Raw genomic sequence first — 14,649 nt, 5'->3', positions numbered from 1 at the left:
TTGAACCAGCTAACAATTAAGCAAAAACCTTCACTAAAGTCTGTAGAATGAATCAGCTGTGGGAAACAGGAAATGCTCAAGTCCTCACATGTGACATCCTCCTTTGTGTAGCACAAAACATTTAAACATGTAGAGACCATGCTGGAACTCAGTCATTCCACACTGTTTTCTTCTCACACACACTGCTGTTATTTGTGTACCGATTACTAGAAGTTAATGAAGCAAGGATTGGCTACATTCTCTAAACACTAATAATAGTTCAAAATTGTATTTGCATTAGATATTTCTTTTGAACAAGCTTTTCAAACAAATCACCAAGTAAAATCTATATAAGCTTTGCATCCTATCTAGCTTATTTTTGATCAATATCTTAAATATTTATTTCATCATAAAATGGGAAAGTATTTAGATTTTTCCCCTTAATGTTCTCAACACCCTCATACCTCACACATACTTAACAACAAACTCTGAAGTGGTCTTCTTACCTGTAAACTTAGGGCTATCTGCCTAATGTAGATCATATTCAGATCTTCCAGTATTCTCATTCGCTCCTCCATTTCTGTTCACTGGCATACCCCTAAAAAGTATCGGTCCAGGACAAGCAGATTTACTTCACCTCTAAGTTACTGTTCTACAGTTCATGTAATATTGGAAAGTCTTTGAAATTATTGCTAAAAGGATTCCCAAATGTCTGCTATCAGAAAAACCCATAACAGAAAAGCGTAGCGCACGATTGCGTCCCACAGACACCGAGGACAAAAAATGTAATCAAGAATCATCTCTGTCAACGACGCCCAAAAAGATCAACGAAATAAGTCCATTAAAAGTGGATTCATGATAAAATAACGTATCTGCAAGACTTAACAATCCACGGCATTTCCAGCAGACTGCACAAACGACTCGTTTGAAGAGGGCAACTTCTGTCAGAAGTTGTTTTGACGAAGTTTCCTCTAGTAATTCCTAATACAAACTTTTGCCTGTATCTAAGCAATCGAGATTCCGAAAAATGAAAGTCTTGAACGCCAGAGTTTTCTTTTCTTCCGCTCGTAAGGCGAAGTTGCATTGCCGTGAGTCCAATGAGAACCGCGATTCAATAGGCGATGGTGTCTACAAATAGCTCCCCTGGTGAGAGAGCCGACGCTTTAACCTAAGTGCGGGTGCTATAGCCGGAGACCGGGGCTTATAAGATGCGGTGAACTGCGATAAGACAAGAAAAAATACGACCAGATAGAAGCACCGTTATCAACGGAGGTTTATCATGAGTGAGAGAAAAAATGACATCAATCGACTCAGACAAATCCATCATTTCGGGCTTCTAAACTAACAAAAACATTGTTGTTACTGTCTGTATGAACTGATCCCGGAGGTAATTAACTAATGAAGTTTTGTTCCCCTATCTCTAAATAAATTAAATAAAATGTATAGTCCTACATTTTATTTCAATATCGCACGCACCAACAACTTTCTAACTGAAACGCACCATCAACATATTTTCCATTAGCGTTAAGACTGAGATCCGGCCCTATTACAAAAGTTGATGGAAATTAATTTACTGTAAATAAACTAGTTTTTGCTAAGAGCTTCTTCTGTTTGTGAGCAAACCATTATGCGCCCATAAAATGCTTCTGTCTACCTTTTCATTAGATCCAAAAATGGACGGAGATTTGGGGACAACCAATATTGTGGGAATGCCGTGTGTATTTAGGGGCGGGGGACTCGGAGCTGATTTGGTCCCTATCAATTAATGCCGAAACAGAGCTACGCCCTTGAATACAACATGGACTACTCAAAGTACCAAGTTCTTAATAAATGGCAAATACAATTACTTAAGATGTAGTCTGTAATGGCTGACTAGAATTGTCAAGTACTTGCAGAGTCTCCATTACACAGTCACTACATCTCAAAACCGGATGCAATGTTCACCATGCGTATGGTTGGTGTAGTTGAGCAAGAATGCATTTATCGTCAATGCAACTTAGCGTTCAGTATACATAAAATCCATTTATATACTGCTACTTGTGGTTTTTTAATCAGAAAACTCCCAAACGACTTTTACATCCATCTCTGTTCATTGTTTTATTGTAAATCTGAACACTGAATATATATATATATATATATATATATATATATATATATATACTGAACAAAAATATAAACGCAACACTCTTGTTTCTGCTCCCATTTTTCATGAGATGGACTTAAAGATCTACAATTCATTCCAGATACACAATATTACCATTTCTCTCAAACATTTCTCACAAATCAGTCTAAATGTGTGATAGTGAGCACTTCTGCTTTGCTGAGATAATCCATCCCACCTCACAGGTGTGCCACATCAAGATGCTGATCTGACATCATGGGTAGTGCACAGGTGTACCTTATACTGCCCACAATAAAAGGCCACCCTGGAATGTGCAGTTTTTTGCTTTATTGGGGGTCTGGGGACTCAGAACCGGTCAGTATCTGGTGTGACCACCATTTGCCTCATGCAATGCAACACATCTTCTTCGCATAGAGTTTATCAGATTGTCAATTGTGGCCTGTGGAATGTTGGTCCACTCCTCTTCAATGGCTGTGCGAAGTTGTTGGATATTAGTGGGAACTGGTACACGCTGTCGTATACGCCGGTCAAGCACATCCCAAACATGCTCAACGGGTGACATGTCCGGTGAGTATGCTGGCCATGCAAGAACTGGGACATTTTCAGCTTCCAAGAACTGTGTACAGATCCTTGCAACATGGGGCCGTGCATTATCTGTCTGAGTGGCTGGTCTCAGACGATCTTGGAGGTGAACCTGCTGGATGTGGAGGTCCTGGGCTGGTGTGGTTACACGTGGTCTGCGGTTGTGAGGCCGGTTGGATGTACTGCCATATTCTCTGAAACGCCTTTGGAGACGGCTTATGGTTGAGAAATGAACATTCAATGCACGAGCAACAGATCTGGTTGACATTCCTGCTGTCAGCATGCCAATTGCACGCTCCCTCAATGCTTGTGGCATCTGTGGCATTTTGCTGTGAGACAAAACTGCACATTCCAGGGTGGCCTTTTATTGTGGGCAGTATAAGGTACACCTGTGCACTACCCATGATGTCAGATCAGCATCTTGATGTGGCACACCTGTGAGGTGGGATGGATTATCTCAGCAAAGCAGAAGTGCTCACTATCACACATTTAGACTGATTTGTGAGAAATGTTTGAGAGAAATGGTAATATTGTGTATCTGGAATGAATTGTAGATCTTTAAGTCCATCTCATGAAAAATGGGAGCAAAAACAAAAGTGTTGCGTTTATATTTTTGTTCAGTGTATATATATATATATATATATATATATATATATATATATATATATATATATATATTCATTCGAACCTGGAAACGTATGTATACAGTTTTTTGTAATTATTATTTTTTTATCTAGTATAGGCTATATGAATGACTAAACTTGTTCGAAGCGCTCCAGCTGAGTTCAAACCAGTTCCAAGGGAGGGAGTCAGTTTGCATCTGAGAACGCTTCCGTAAGAAATTAACTTATTAAACACTTTGAACCCCTTTGCTTGATATCGTGAAAGGGGCAAGACCACATGTTTGAAACTTCACTGCATTCAACTTCACTCAAACAACAATAATCTAAACACGTAAAACAAAAAAAATCAAAGAAATATATGTTAAATAAGCTGAAGAGAGACTGAACTCTTGAACTAGAACAAAGAGTATAGGCATTATTAATCTTAAGCATACAACTGACAAATCCAGTGAATACAATTACAGTTCTATACTAAGCTCCTCCATAACTCAAAATGAAATACTTTAACAAAAATATCTCCTCATAATTGTAGGAAGCTGGTTCTTTTAAATGTAATAAACATTACAATGTTCTTGGTTTTGCCGTTATTCTTATGTTTGTGCCTGATGAATAACTGCAAAGTGGTTTCCTATGGGGTGGGACTATAATAGCATAGGAATTGAGTACAAGAGAAAGCACTGCTCAGGAACAGTTTAGTCATTAGAATTGTTTTATACATGAAGCTTTAATAACATATGCAATCAAATAAGAGGTAGGACTGGACTGGCCTTTATGACAAAATTTATCACTCAGCAAAGTTGTCATGGTAATTTATTACTGGAAAAATAATGAAGGAATGCATCCAGTGCAATATTGTGTTCACTCAGGCATTTCTCTTAATAAGCCCTGGGCAAATGGACATACTTGACCTTGCATCCCTTAGTCAGCATGACATAAGCACACAGAAGGAAACTCTGTGAAATTAATCAATATGTTGACATGAGATCTGCAAATCTGTGTGTCTCTTTGGACCTGTGTACATTTGGTTTTAAAATGCGTCTTGATATATTTTCATATTCATTACTGATATAAAAGAATTTTACTCACCATGCTATAACTATCCATCCATCTTCCAAACTGATTATCCTACTGGGTTGGGGGGGGTCCAGAGCCTATCCCGGAGGGAATGGGCACAAGGCAGGGAAGATCCCAGGATGAGGGGGCCAGCCCATCGCAGGGCACACACACACACACACCATTCACTCACACAAGCACACCTATGGGCAATTTAGCAACTCAAATTAGCCTCAGCATGCTTTTGGACTGTGGGGGAAAACCGGAGTACCTGGAGGAAACCCCATGACGACATGGGGAGAACATGCAAACTCTGCACACGTGTGACCCAGGCGGAGACTCGAACCCGGGTCCCAGAGGTGTGAGGCATCAGTGCTAATCACTGCACCACCATGCCGCCCCATGTTGTGCTGTATAGGAACATTTCCTATACCAAGTTCTGAGTTCTCTAGAGACAAAACTATCTGAAGAATAGAAATTAACTCTGATACTTGCCACTATGAAGAACAGGTAAAAGAATCAAAGAATATACTCTATGACCAATTGATTTCTTCAAATCCCCCCCCTCCTGCGGCACAATCATTCACAATCAGTTCACTGATGCAGCATACACAATGGCGAAACAGAAAGCCATTCTATATACACAAACAAGGCACAGAGGGGCGTGGTCCTCCCAGAGAGTCCCAGAGAGCCATCTTGAACATCCAGACAGAAAGACTTTGATTGTGTTTTTACAGTTCAGAATCAGACAGCTGTGGCATGAACCCTTCAGGGGATTATGGTAACACATGGAGGAGACTAATGAGGTGCTTATAAAAGCTGTAAGACAAGTTTATCAAGAGGAGAAAAATTATATACTCTGGGAAATCCAAATTCTTATCAAGCATAATTTAAGTATTATATATTACATTAAGTCCTTCTTGCAGGAGTAGGCTAATAAAAAATACACTGAATTGACAGTTTAGCACAGTAACCAAAGGTCATACTGACCTTTCATTCACTTCACATTCTTATATTGCGCTTAGTAGGCTTTTAAGGGGAGAGATAAGATGAAAAATAAGTTAATCTCAATTATACATGGCTGAGTTGTTTTGAGTTGGTCACTCTCTCTCACTTTGGACTATGACATTCAGGGAGAAGAAGCTGAAAAGGAAATGAACAGATCCAAGTAGAGTAAGCCAAACATCTAGGCCAGAAAGTAGATAAAAACTCTTCCAAATGGCTTTTGGGCTGCGTGAATGATAGTACAATGGCTGCGAGACCATAGCAGCTACCGGAGTCATTCCTCTTACATGAATATTAATAAAAATTCTGCTTCTATCAAACTGCTTCATATCTGCAACCAATGAGAAGTTCTATGCACTTTAAAAGACCTGGTTCCATTTTTAATGGGCTTCCACATGTCTTATACTAAAACAGGAACACAGGGCACAAGGTAGGGGACATTCCAGAATGAGAGACAGACCATGAGGTGGTGTATACATACACACTGATTATTTTTAATGTACAAAATAATAACTTAATCATGCACTAAATATCCATAACTGCTTATCAAATGCAAGGTCACAGTGAACTTGGAGCTCATACTAGGAAACATATGCAGATATTTTAGGGGAAACTTATGGACAGCGATTCTCCTAACCTACATGTCTTTCAAATGTTGGAGGAACATAAGCCCTCAGAAGAGACCCATAAATACTTCATACAACAAATAATTGAAGTGGAAATCAAACCCAAAGTCTTGTAGGTTTAAGGACACAATGCCTCACCCCAAAAATAAAATGAAATGCTTTGTCAGGTTATTCACCACTGGAGGGCACCAAATTTTCTTTAGAGTTTACTTTTACATTCTTGAAAAGCAGCGCACTCTGTTGGTCAATTAGAAATAATGTCAAAACACATGTCAAAAGCAAGGGTGGATTAATTTGCATGATGGGATTTAATGTGATACAAATTACAGGTGGAAGTGCAGGTCCTATATATTGTATGTATCAGTCATGATGTGAAAAGGCACAACATTCATTTGTTCACACCCAGAACATAGTATGGTCTGGCTGCAGCTGCCTCATTGACTCTTGCACCTGTAACTCTCAATTTAGCTGTCAAATCAGGAACTTTGGGGGTCTGTATGGGGTTTGTTCAGCACTGAAACATCATCTGTTATAGGAACCTGTTGACTAGGGATGGTAATAGTACTGTTGTGGCCAAAAGTATTGAGAATGACACAAGTATTGGTTTTCACAAAGCTTGCTGCTTCAGTGTTTGTATATCTTTTTGTCAGATGTTTCTATGGTATACTGAAGTATAATTACAAGCATTTCATAAGTGTCAAAGGCTCTTATTGACAATTACATTAAGTTTATACAAAAAGCCAATATTTGCAGTGCTGGTCCTTCTTTTTCAAGACCTCTGCAATTTACCCTGACACCGCTGTCAATCAACTTATGGGCCAAATCCTGACTGATGGCAGCCCATTCTTGAATAATCAATGCTTGGAGTTTGTCAGAATTTGTGGGTTTTTGTTTGTCCATCCTCCTCTTGAGGAGTGACCACAAGTTCTCGATGGGATTAAGGTTTGGGGAGTTTCCTGGCTATGGACCCAAAATGTTCATGTTTTATTCCCCGAGCCCTTAATTATCACTTCTGTCTTATGGCACAGTGCTCCATCATGCTGGAAAAGGCATTGTTCGTCACCAAACTGCTCTTGGATGGTTGGAAGAAGTTGCTCTCAGAGGATGTTTTGGTACCATTCTTTATTCATGGATGTGTTCTTAGGCAAAACTGTGAGTGAGCCCACTCCTTTGGCTGAGAAGCAACCCCACACAAGAATGGTCTCAGGATGCTTTATTATTGGCATGACACAGGCACTCACCTTTTCTTCTCTGGACAATCTTTTTTCCAGATGATCCAACCAATTAGACAGGGGATTCATTAGAGAAAATGACTTTACCCAACTCCTCAGCAGTTCGATCCCTGCACTGTTTGCAGAATATCAGTCTTTCTTGGAGAGATGTGGCTTCTTTGTTGCCCTTCTTGACACCAGGCCATCCTCCAAAAGGCTTGGCTTCACTGTGAGAGCAGATGCCTGCTGCTATTCCTGAGCGAGCTCTGCCCTGGTGGTGCTCCAATCCCACAGCTGAATCAACATTAGGAGACAGCCCTGGCACTTGCTAGACTTTCTTGGGTGCCCTGAAGCCTTCTTCACAACAACTGGACCTCTCTCCTTGAAGTTCTTGATGATCCAATAAATGGTTGATTTAGGTGCAATCTTACTAGCAGCAATATCCTTGCCTGTGAAGCCCTTTTTGCACAAAAGCAATGATGACTGCACGTGTTTCCTTGTACGTACCATTGTTAATGGAGGAAGAACAATGATTTTAAGCACCACCCTCCTTTAAAAGCATTCAGTATGCTATTCTAACTCAATCAGTATGACAGAGTGATCTCCAACCTTTTCAACTCTCACCTGTGAAAGAATCATCGAGATGATGTCAGCTGTTCCTTTTATGGTAGGGCTGAAATGCAGTGGAAATCGATTTTATGGGATTAAGTTCATTTTCATGGCAAAGAGGAACTTTGCAATTAATTGGAATTCATCTCTTCACTCTTCATAACATTCTGGAGTCTATGCAAATTGCCATAATAAAAACTGAGGCATCAGACTTTGTGAAAATTAATATTGGTGATACTCTCAAAACTTCTGGCCATGGCTGTAACATATGGTAGAAGTGGATTGTCTGCAATTGTCCCAAAGGGATTTTAATGTTGTGCACCTCAAATGACCCTCTGTGGTGAAATGTGGTAATGTACTGTTTTTATGTAGTCATAAGCACTATGTAAGACATGCAAAATCCTGCCAAAGCGGCGTATGCTGCATCCGGAGCAGGGTTGCTTTTTTGCCATGAAAGCACAAGGTAGAATGGGGAGTGGAGGTGGGAGGGGTCACCGCAGAAATTACAAAGAGGTTACATGGCTGAAATCAAGGAGGAGCGAGTCTGAATGACTGGGGGCGGAACTGACTAAACAAAACTGTGACCAATCAGGAAGGGAGTGCAAACAGAAGGAAAAAAATGACTCATAATCCTTAAAAAAAATCAAGTCAAGCTATGAGTCAGTCCCAGACACCATGAAAAGCAAAAATCCATTTGGAAAATCCACATTTACAGTATTGAATCACAGATTGTTTTGTGCACCCTGTCCCCCAGGAACAAGTTTCTCCTCCAATCAATGAGTGACACACAATACTGTCAAAGCTGGTTGGCTGGCTGGCTGATTTCTTACAAAGGGCTTTTAACAAGCCAATGTCTCAACCTGTACTATTTGTACTATATCACATATCTGAGGGTTATATGTCACGTCCAGGAGAGGTGGGAGTAGAGTTGCTGGGTTGCGTAATGAGAAAATGAATGTGAGTTCCTGAACAGGGGTAGTCAATACCAGTTTACTGACGGGAATAAAAGACAGCAGCAGAAGAGTGTTCAGATAACAGCCCAGATGAGACACTTACGGCCGATTTGTAGTGAAAGACGGCCAGGTCTGCCAAGTGAAAATCTCAAAAACCTCCAAAGCTCTCAGAAAAAATAAAACCACTTGCAAATTGCAAGCCCAGTTGAGCTAGAAAATACACATGCAGAGCAGCTGTGAAGGATCTATTAAGTTTTGTACATAAACATGTTTGCCTTCTCCTTATAGAGGAAAGGTAGATTTTATACAACTCAGTTTATAGTCACAAAATGTATTACGCTTATCAGAGAGGTGGTGAAATAATTGCTTGTGGGAAAGAAACTGCAGACAGTAGACAGAGATCACCAGTGACTCACTAGTGCTTTTCCTGTGGATCTCTGCATCTCACAATTTACTGAATCTGGAAGTTCCAGGTGAGGGAGATTAGACTTTAATGAACACTAGACATTCATGACAAACAACAACGTATTTTGGTTAGTGTGTGGGCGGTACAATGGGTAGCACTGTCGCCTCAGTCTGGTTTGAATCCCACCTCTGATCTGTGAGTGTATCAAGTATACACTGCCCTTGCTTTGCAGGTTGCTTCCCACAGTGCCAAGGCATACATTTAGGCTAACTGGTGCCTGTAAACCATCATGCATGTATGTGACATGTGACATGTGATAAAGTAGCGTTTCATCCAGCTTGTTCCCTGTGTTGCCAGGTATTAGTGGTAAGAAGATGATAAATAGTTAGGGTGTGCCTGCTTCTTAGTGGTTTGCATACCTCTTGCCTTTGTAAACGCTTTCTGTACTTGTGGGTATATGCCACACAAGTGCACTAAATTAGGGGCATGAGGACGCCAGAAAGCTTACTGATGGCGGACCACTCAATGATGACACGAAAACACACAAACATTGCTTTAACTAAAAATAAACAATAGTGAGAGGGAATTGGACACATGGAGAGACCTGTGCTGAGACAGAAAATGCAAGGTTCGTATGTGGACAAAAATATTGGCACTCATGTACTTTCTGCAAACAATTCACCGTTTACTCCAGAAAATTTCTAGCATACACATATACATTTCTTTGGATATGCAATGAAACAAATTAAAACAAGTGAAGCAGTTAATTAACTCTCAGGTCATTACATAATAAATCCTAAAATGGCTGGGACAATATGACTGGCATTACATACATTTCAAGCACGTGATTCTACTTTACTTGAGGGGAGAACAAGTCTGCCATAACGTAGAGGTGCCTACAGTATAAATTTAACCCATTGCACAAGTCTGAATAGGAAAATAGACTTACTCTCCTGTTTTTTTTTTACTACAATGACCTTGAAAAGGGCAAACTGAGAAAAAATCGTGGCTAAGCGTGAATAATCACAGAGCTACAAGTCCATATCCAGGAACCTTGGTGTTGCTGTTTCCACCATACGCAAAGTTATCAAGAAGTCTGTGGCCTATGGCAATGTTGTAACCAGCCTCCATGGATACAGTTGCAAGAGAAAACTTGATCAGAGACTACAGTGAAGGATTGTTAAACATTGGAAAAAGCAACTCTCCAAATCACTGCCACAGAGATTCAAGTTTACCTTGAGGCAGAAGATATAATAGTTTCAACTTGCACCATCAGTTACCATCTCAGTCAAAGAAGGTTATACTGAAGACCCAAAAGGACTGCACTGCTGAGAGAGAGGCATGGGAAAGCCTAACTGACATGTTCCAAAATACAGCTGAACATGTCAAAAGACTTGTGGCAGAATGTTCTTTGAAGAGACGAGACAAAATTGGAGCTGAACAAATTCGGCTCTGCTAACCACTCCTCATAAGACACTTTCACTACCCTACTATCCACAGTCATAATGCACATAATAATTGCACTCAGTTATACTCAGCATTTTCTCAGTTACACTCACAGTAGCCGCCGTGTTTATTCTTTTCACTACTATTATGTCCATGAAAATGTACATGATGAGATTTGTACAACAAAGCTTTGTATCATTAAAGCTTTGTATCATATTCAGTCCACCTGAACTCTGTATATGATATCCTAAACTAGGTTCTATTGTGTTTAATTATTTGCATTCCATGTCTGTATAAAACAAGGTCTTCATACTGTAGGTGTGTGCTTTAAAAGGGTTGGATCACAATTCATTGTCTCACTGCCACACAAACTTTAAAGGCAGTGATGAACAAAACACATGAAATAGCACAATAGTATAAGTACAATGAGACATACACTAAAGTGAATCATATTCTGACAAAACAAAGGAAACTACAATATTTTGCGTCTTTGATCTGAGAACACATAAGAATTCTCTGTGTGATACTAAAGGGATGTTTATGTTTTTTAAGCAAGTACACAGTAGTCTGTACTATTAGTATGTGTAATCCAATAAACTGTCAGCTCAAGGAAGAGATGGGACAAATCTAGTTTCCCAGCTCTTGATTGTCTAGTGCAGGGGTGTCAAACGTCATTTCCGGGGGGGCGAAGCCCTGTGTAGCTTAGCTCTTTCCCAGTTCCCACACAAATGATTCAGCTCAAGAGCTGTGTGATAATTAGCACAAATAGTTGAATCAGGTGTTTAAATGAGGGTAAACTCAAAAGCCCAAAAATGTGCAGGGCTCCGGCCCTCCAGGACTGGAGTCTGACACTCCTGGTTTAGTAGATTCTTCACTGCTGCATTTGACCATAGGAGTCTAAGTACTACAGCAGAAGAAAAAGCAGTCTTAGTCTTTAGCTTTAGAAGGGTAATTATTTCAGTTACACTACAGTTTTCCAAGGATAGCAGCATGTATAGGCAAGGTTGTTAAAGAATTTAATAATTGGTGGTAAGATTTAAAAAAAATACTATCAAAAAACATGATGGCATAGAAAAACAGTGAGCAACTTGTCTGATCAAGTATTACTTGAATTTCATGGATGAGTCACTTCATCTGAGTTTTTCAGAGAAGTATATAACTAAAATAAATGTAATACATAAATAATAATTACTGCTGCTAAAAGTGATGCTGTGATTACTGTGGCTGTTTTCTATGTGTACCACTTTTTTATCCAGAGGGATTCATATAATCCATAATTATAAACGTTACATATTTGTGCACCTGTGCATTTTTAAAAATATTTATGTAAAGGATTGGGGGGCGGCATGGTGGTGCAGTGGTTAGCACTGTCGCCTCACACCTCTGGGACCCGGGTTCGAGTCTCCGCCTGGGTCACATGTGTGCGGAGTTTGCATGTTCTCCCCATGTCGTCGTGGGGTTTCCTCCGGGTACTCCGGTTTCCCCCCACAGTCCAAAAACATGCTGAGGCTAATTGGAGTTGCTGAATTGCCCATAGGTGTGCATGTGTGAGTGAATGGTGTGTGAGTGTGCCCTGCAATGGGCTGGCCCCCCATCCTGGGTTGTTCCCTGCCTCGTGCCCATTGATTCCGGGATAGGCTCCGGACCCCCCGCGACCCAATAGGATAAGCGGTTTGGAAAATGGATGGATGGATGTAAAGGATTGTTAATGAAGGTACACTAATATTCTGTGCAATGGACCCATCATCTTTTAACTAAGCACTATTTTACATATAATTTTACATATAGATAATACTGCCTTGCTATATTTTGAGGAAAATTCTGTCTCAGAAATGTTTCCAAAAGTGAGCTAGCCTTTTCTTTTGTGATTATGTTTTTTTTTTGTATTTTTGTACTTAATGTACAAAAAACAGAAAATCATAATTCCAAAAGACATCCAGCGTTGCATGATTTTCTGAAACTCGGAAATTCGGAAATTTTAACAACTGCTCATTTATTAAAATGTGGTGCTTAAGGGTGCAACATATATTTTGTGACTCACCGCAGAAGAAGCCTGTTAACACATTATTCCAGTAAGTCCTGGTAATATTTACAAGTCCAAGGGCACCGATAAGGGAATTCATGCGATCAACAAGATATATTTCATATAAAGATATATGTCACGTAAGTAGGGATGAGTGTAGATCGAAATCCTGATCCCCCCCGATAAACACGTACCCTAGGCCCCCACCTCTTGTCCATGCCGGGGGCCCCTGAATGGATTTCCAATCCATTTATGGGGATATGTGGACAGTTATTATATATAATATTTACTTATTCCTCATGAATCTTACAATTTTATTTTTAAAATATTATTCACTGATGCAGCCATTTGTTCATTAATAGTAGACTACATCCATTTATATAACAGGTATAAATGCTAACATCGATCACTAACAGAAACCAGAACCTTTGGCTAAAGATGTTCATGATACATCAAATATCAAATATATGGCTGTAGAACCAAATTAATTATATAAGTATTTTATTATTTTATTATTTCAACACCCGCGACCTAGTAGGATAAGCGGTTTGGAAAATGGATGGATGGATTATTTCAACAGTTTTTCCCTTAAGGGCCATGTTCAAAAACTGTTAATACTATGCCTTTTGAGGCTTTTAGCATAGTATTCCGGGGGGAAAAGTCACTTACTTAATATCGCCAAGTGGCGCTGGCATTTTTATCATTTCCAGAAATGAAATGAAAACATGAACTTAAAGTCTTTCCTGCCCTGTATCAGAAACGTGTGCTGTAAAGTAACACTCAGCTCGAAGGTACATTACCAAAACGAGTCGAAGAAACACTCTAATTCAGAAAAGAATGAAATTTCCCACCTGAGATGAATCCATGAATATACTCATCCTGAACTTCCCCCGTCGTATCTCCATTTCCAGGGCAGACCCCCTCGCCACTGTAGCCCTTGTTGTCTGATTTCGGCAAAACATGGCTTTGTCGCTTGAACCAATAAACGTGCAAAGGTGCAACAGATATATAACCAGCTATCCTCTTGTAAAACCAAGCTTTCGGGCTGATTAATGAAGATCGTATTCCCGATACTGACCAAGTCGTCACTAATGTCAGTATTCCGTACTCGACAGCAGAACGAATTCTTTCCGTCTGGAATCCACAAACAGCACCACTTTCACTAGGAAAGTATGATTTCCCTCTGCACTCCTCGCATGGCTGCCACTAACATCCCAGGTGAGCAGCTTCCCATCTGCTCTGTAAATGCATGTATGACCCCTATTGGTGAAACAGCAGTGCATCTATGTAATACGTCAATAATCTAAATAAACCAGTGGTTAATATAAATTCTGGAGTGTTACATCAATCAACTAAATTAGCAAACCTAAGTAGCCATTAGATTTTGTCCGTTTGCGTAACAATTTACTGATATATGTCACTGAAGTGACTGAATTAGGCCACCTGTTGCTGGAAACGACAATAAAAAGAAAGTTTTGAAAACCACCACGCCGCCATCCAAAAAGGAGTGTGACACCCTGTAAAACGGTTAGCATGCAAATATTATATGCACTATCATGGCGCCACATTAGGTGTTATAAAGTAGCTCCAGAGAAAGAGTTAAGTGTAATGTTTTTAAGACTGACTTAATTTAGATGATTGTAAAATTTACAGAGGATGCACTATGGACGAGATGCTATCCTGTCCTATCCTATCCCGTCCCATCCTATCCGTCCTACGCACAGTGTAAAAATGTATTGGGGTCAGATCGATTTATTTTTTTTCATTTTCCATAACCATTATCACCTGGAGTGATTCCAGTTGCCAGCCAAAATTCCTAGCATTTGGGATCACAGCCCAGAAATGTCACTGTGCATGTTTGGCTTGCGTTGCAGGATTAGTTAATAGAGATGGGTGAACAAAATTTCTTCTACCAAAGTCATTTCAGTTAATCTTCAAATTTATCAATTGGAACATATGTAGATTACTTTGGCTGAATGGGTTTGATAAATAAATGGGATCACTAATGGGT

At 39.9% G+C, this 14,649-nt stretch overlaps 1 protein-coding gene across 4 annotated transcripts in view; it reads right to left on the bottom strand.

Moving 5' to 3' along the window:
* Window positions 1-13,867, bottom strand: part of LOC125746887 (rhotekin-like) — an 85,892-nt gene extending 72,025 nt beyond the window's left edge. For 2 of the 4 annotated variants that reach the window (XM_049021499.1, XM_049021500.1), the window contains exon 1: window positions 13,490-13,866. In XM_049021499.1, coding sequence (XP_048877456.1) covers window positions 13,490-13,600 — 111 coding nt within the window. In that variant the 5' untranslated portion in view covers window positions 13,601-13,866. Of the gene's footprint in view, window positions 1-485; window positions 2,003-13,489 lie in introns of those variants that run through there. The other 2 variants (XM_049021496.1, XM_049021497.1) reach the window with 2 other exon arrangements.
* Between the last annotated feature and the right edge of the window lie 782 nt (window positions 13,868-14,649).

Source organism: Brienomyrus brachyistius, chromosome 7 (genome assembly GCF_023856365.1).
Source record: "Brienomyrus brachyistius isolate T26 chromosome 7, BBRACH_0.4, whole genome shotgun sequence".
In the NCBI taxonomy this organism is placed as follows: Eukaryota; Metazoa; Chordata; class Actinopteri; order Osteoglossiformes; family Mormyridae; genus Brienomyrus; species Brienomyrus brachyistius.
This window is presented reverse-complemented; position numbering and strand designations above follow the sequence as displayed.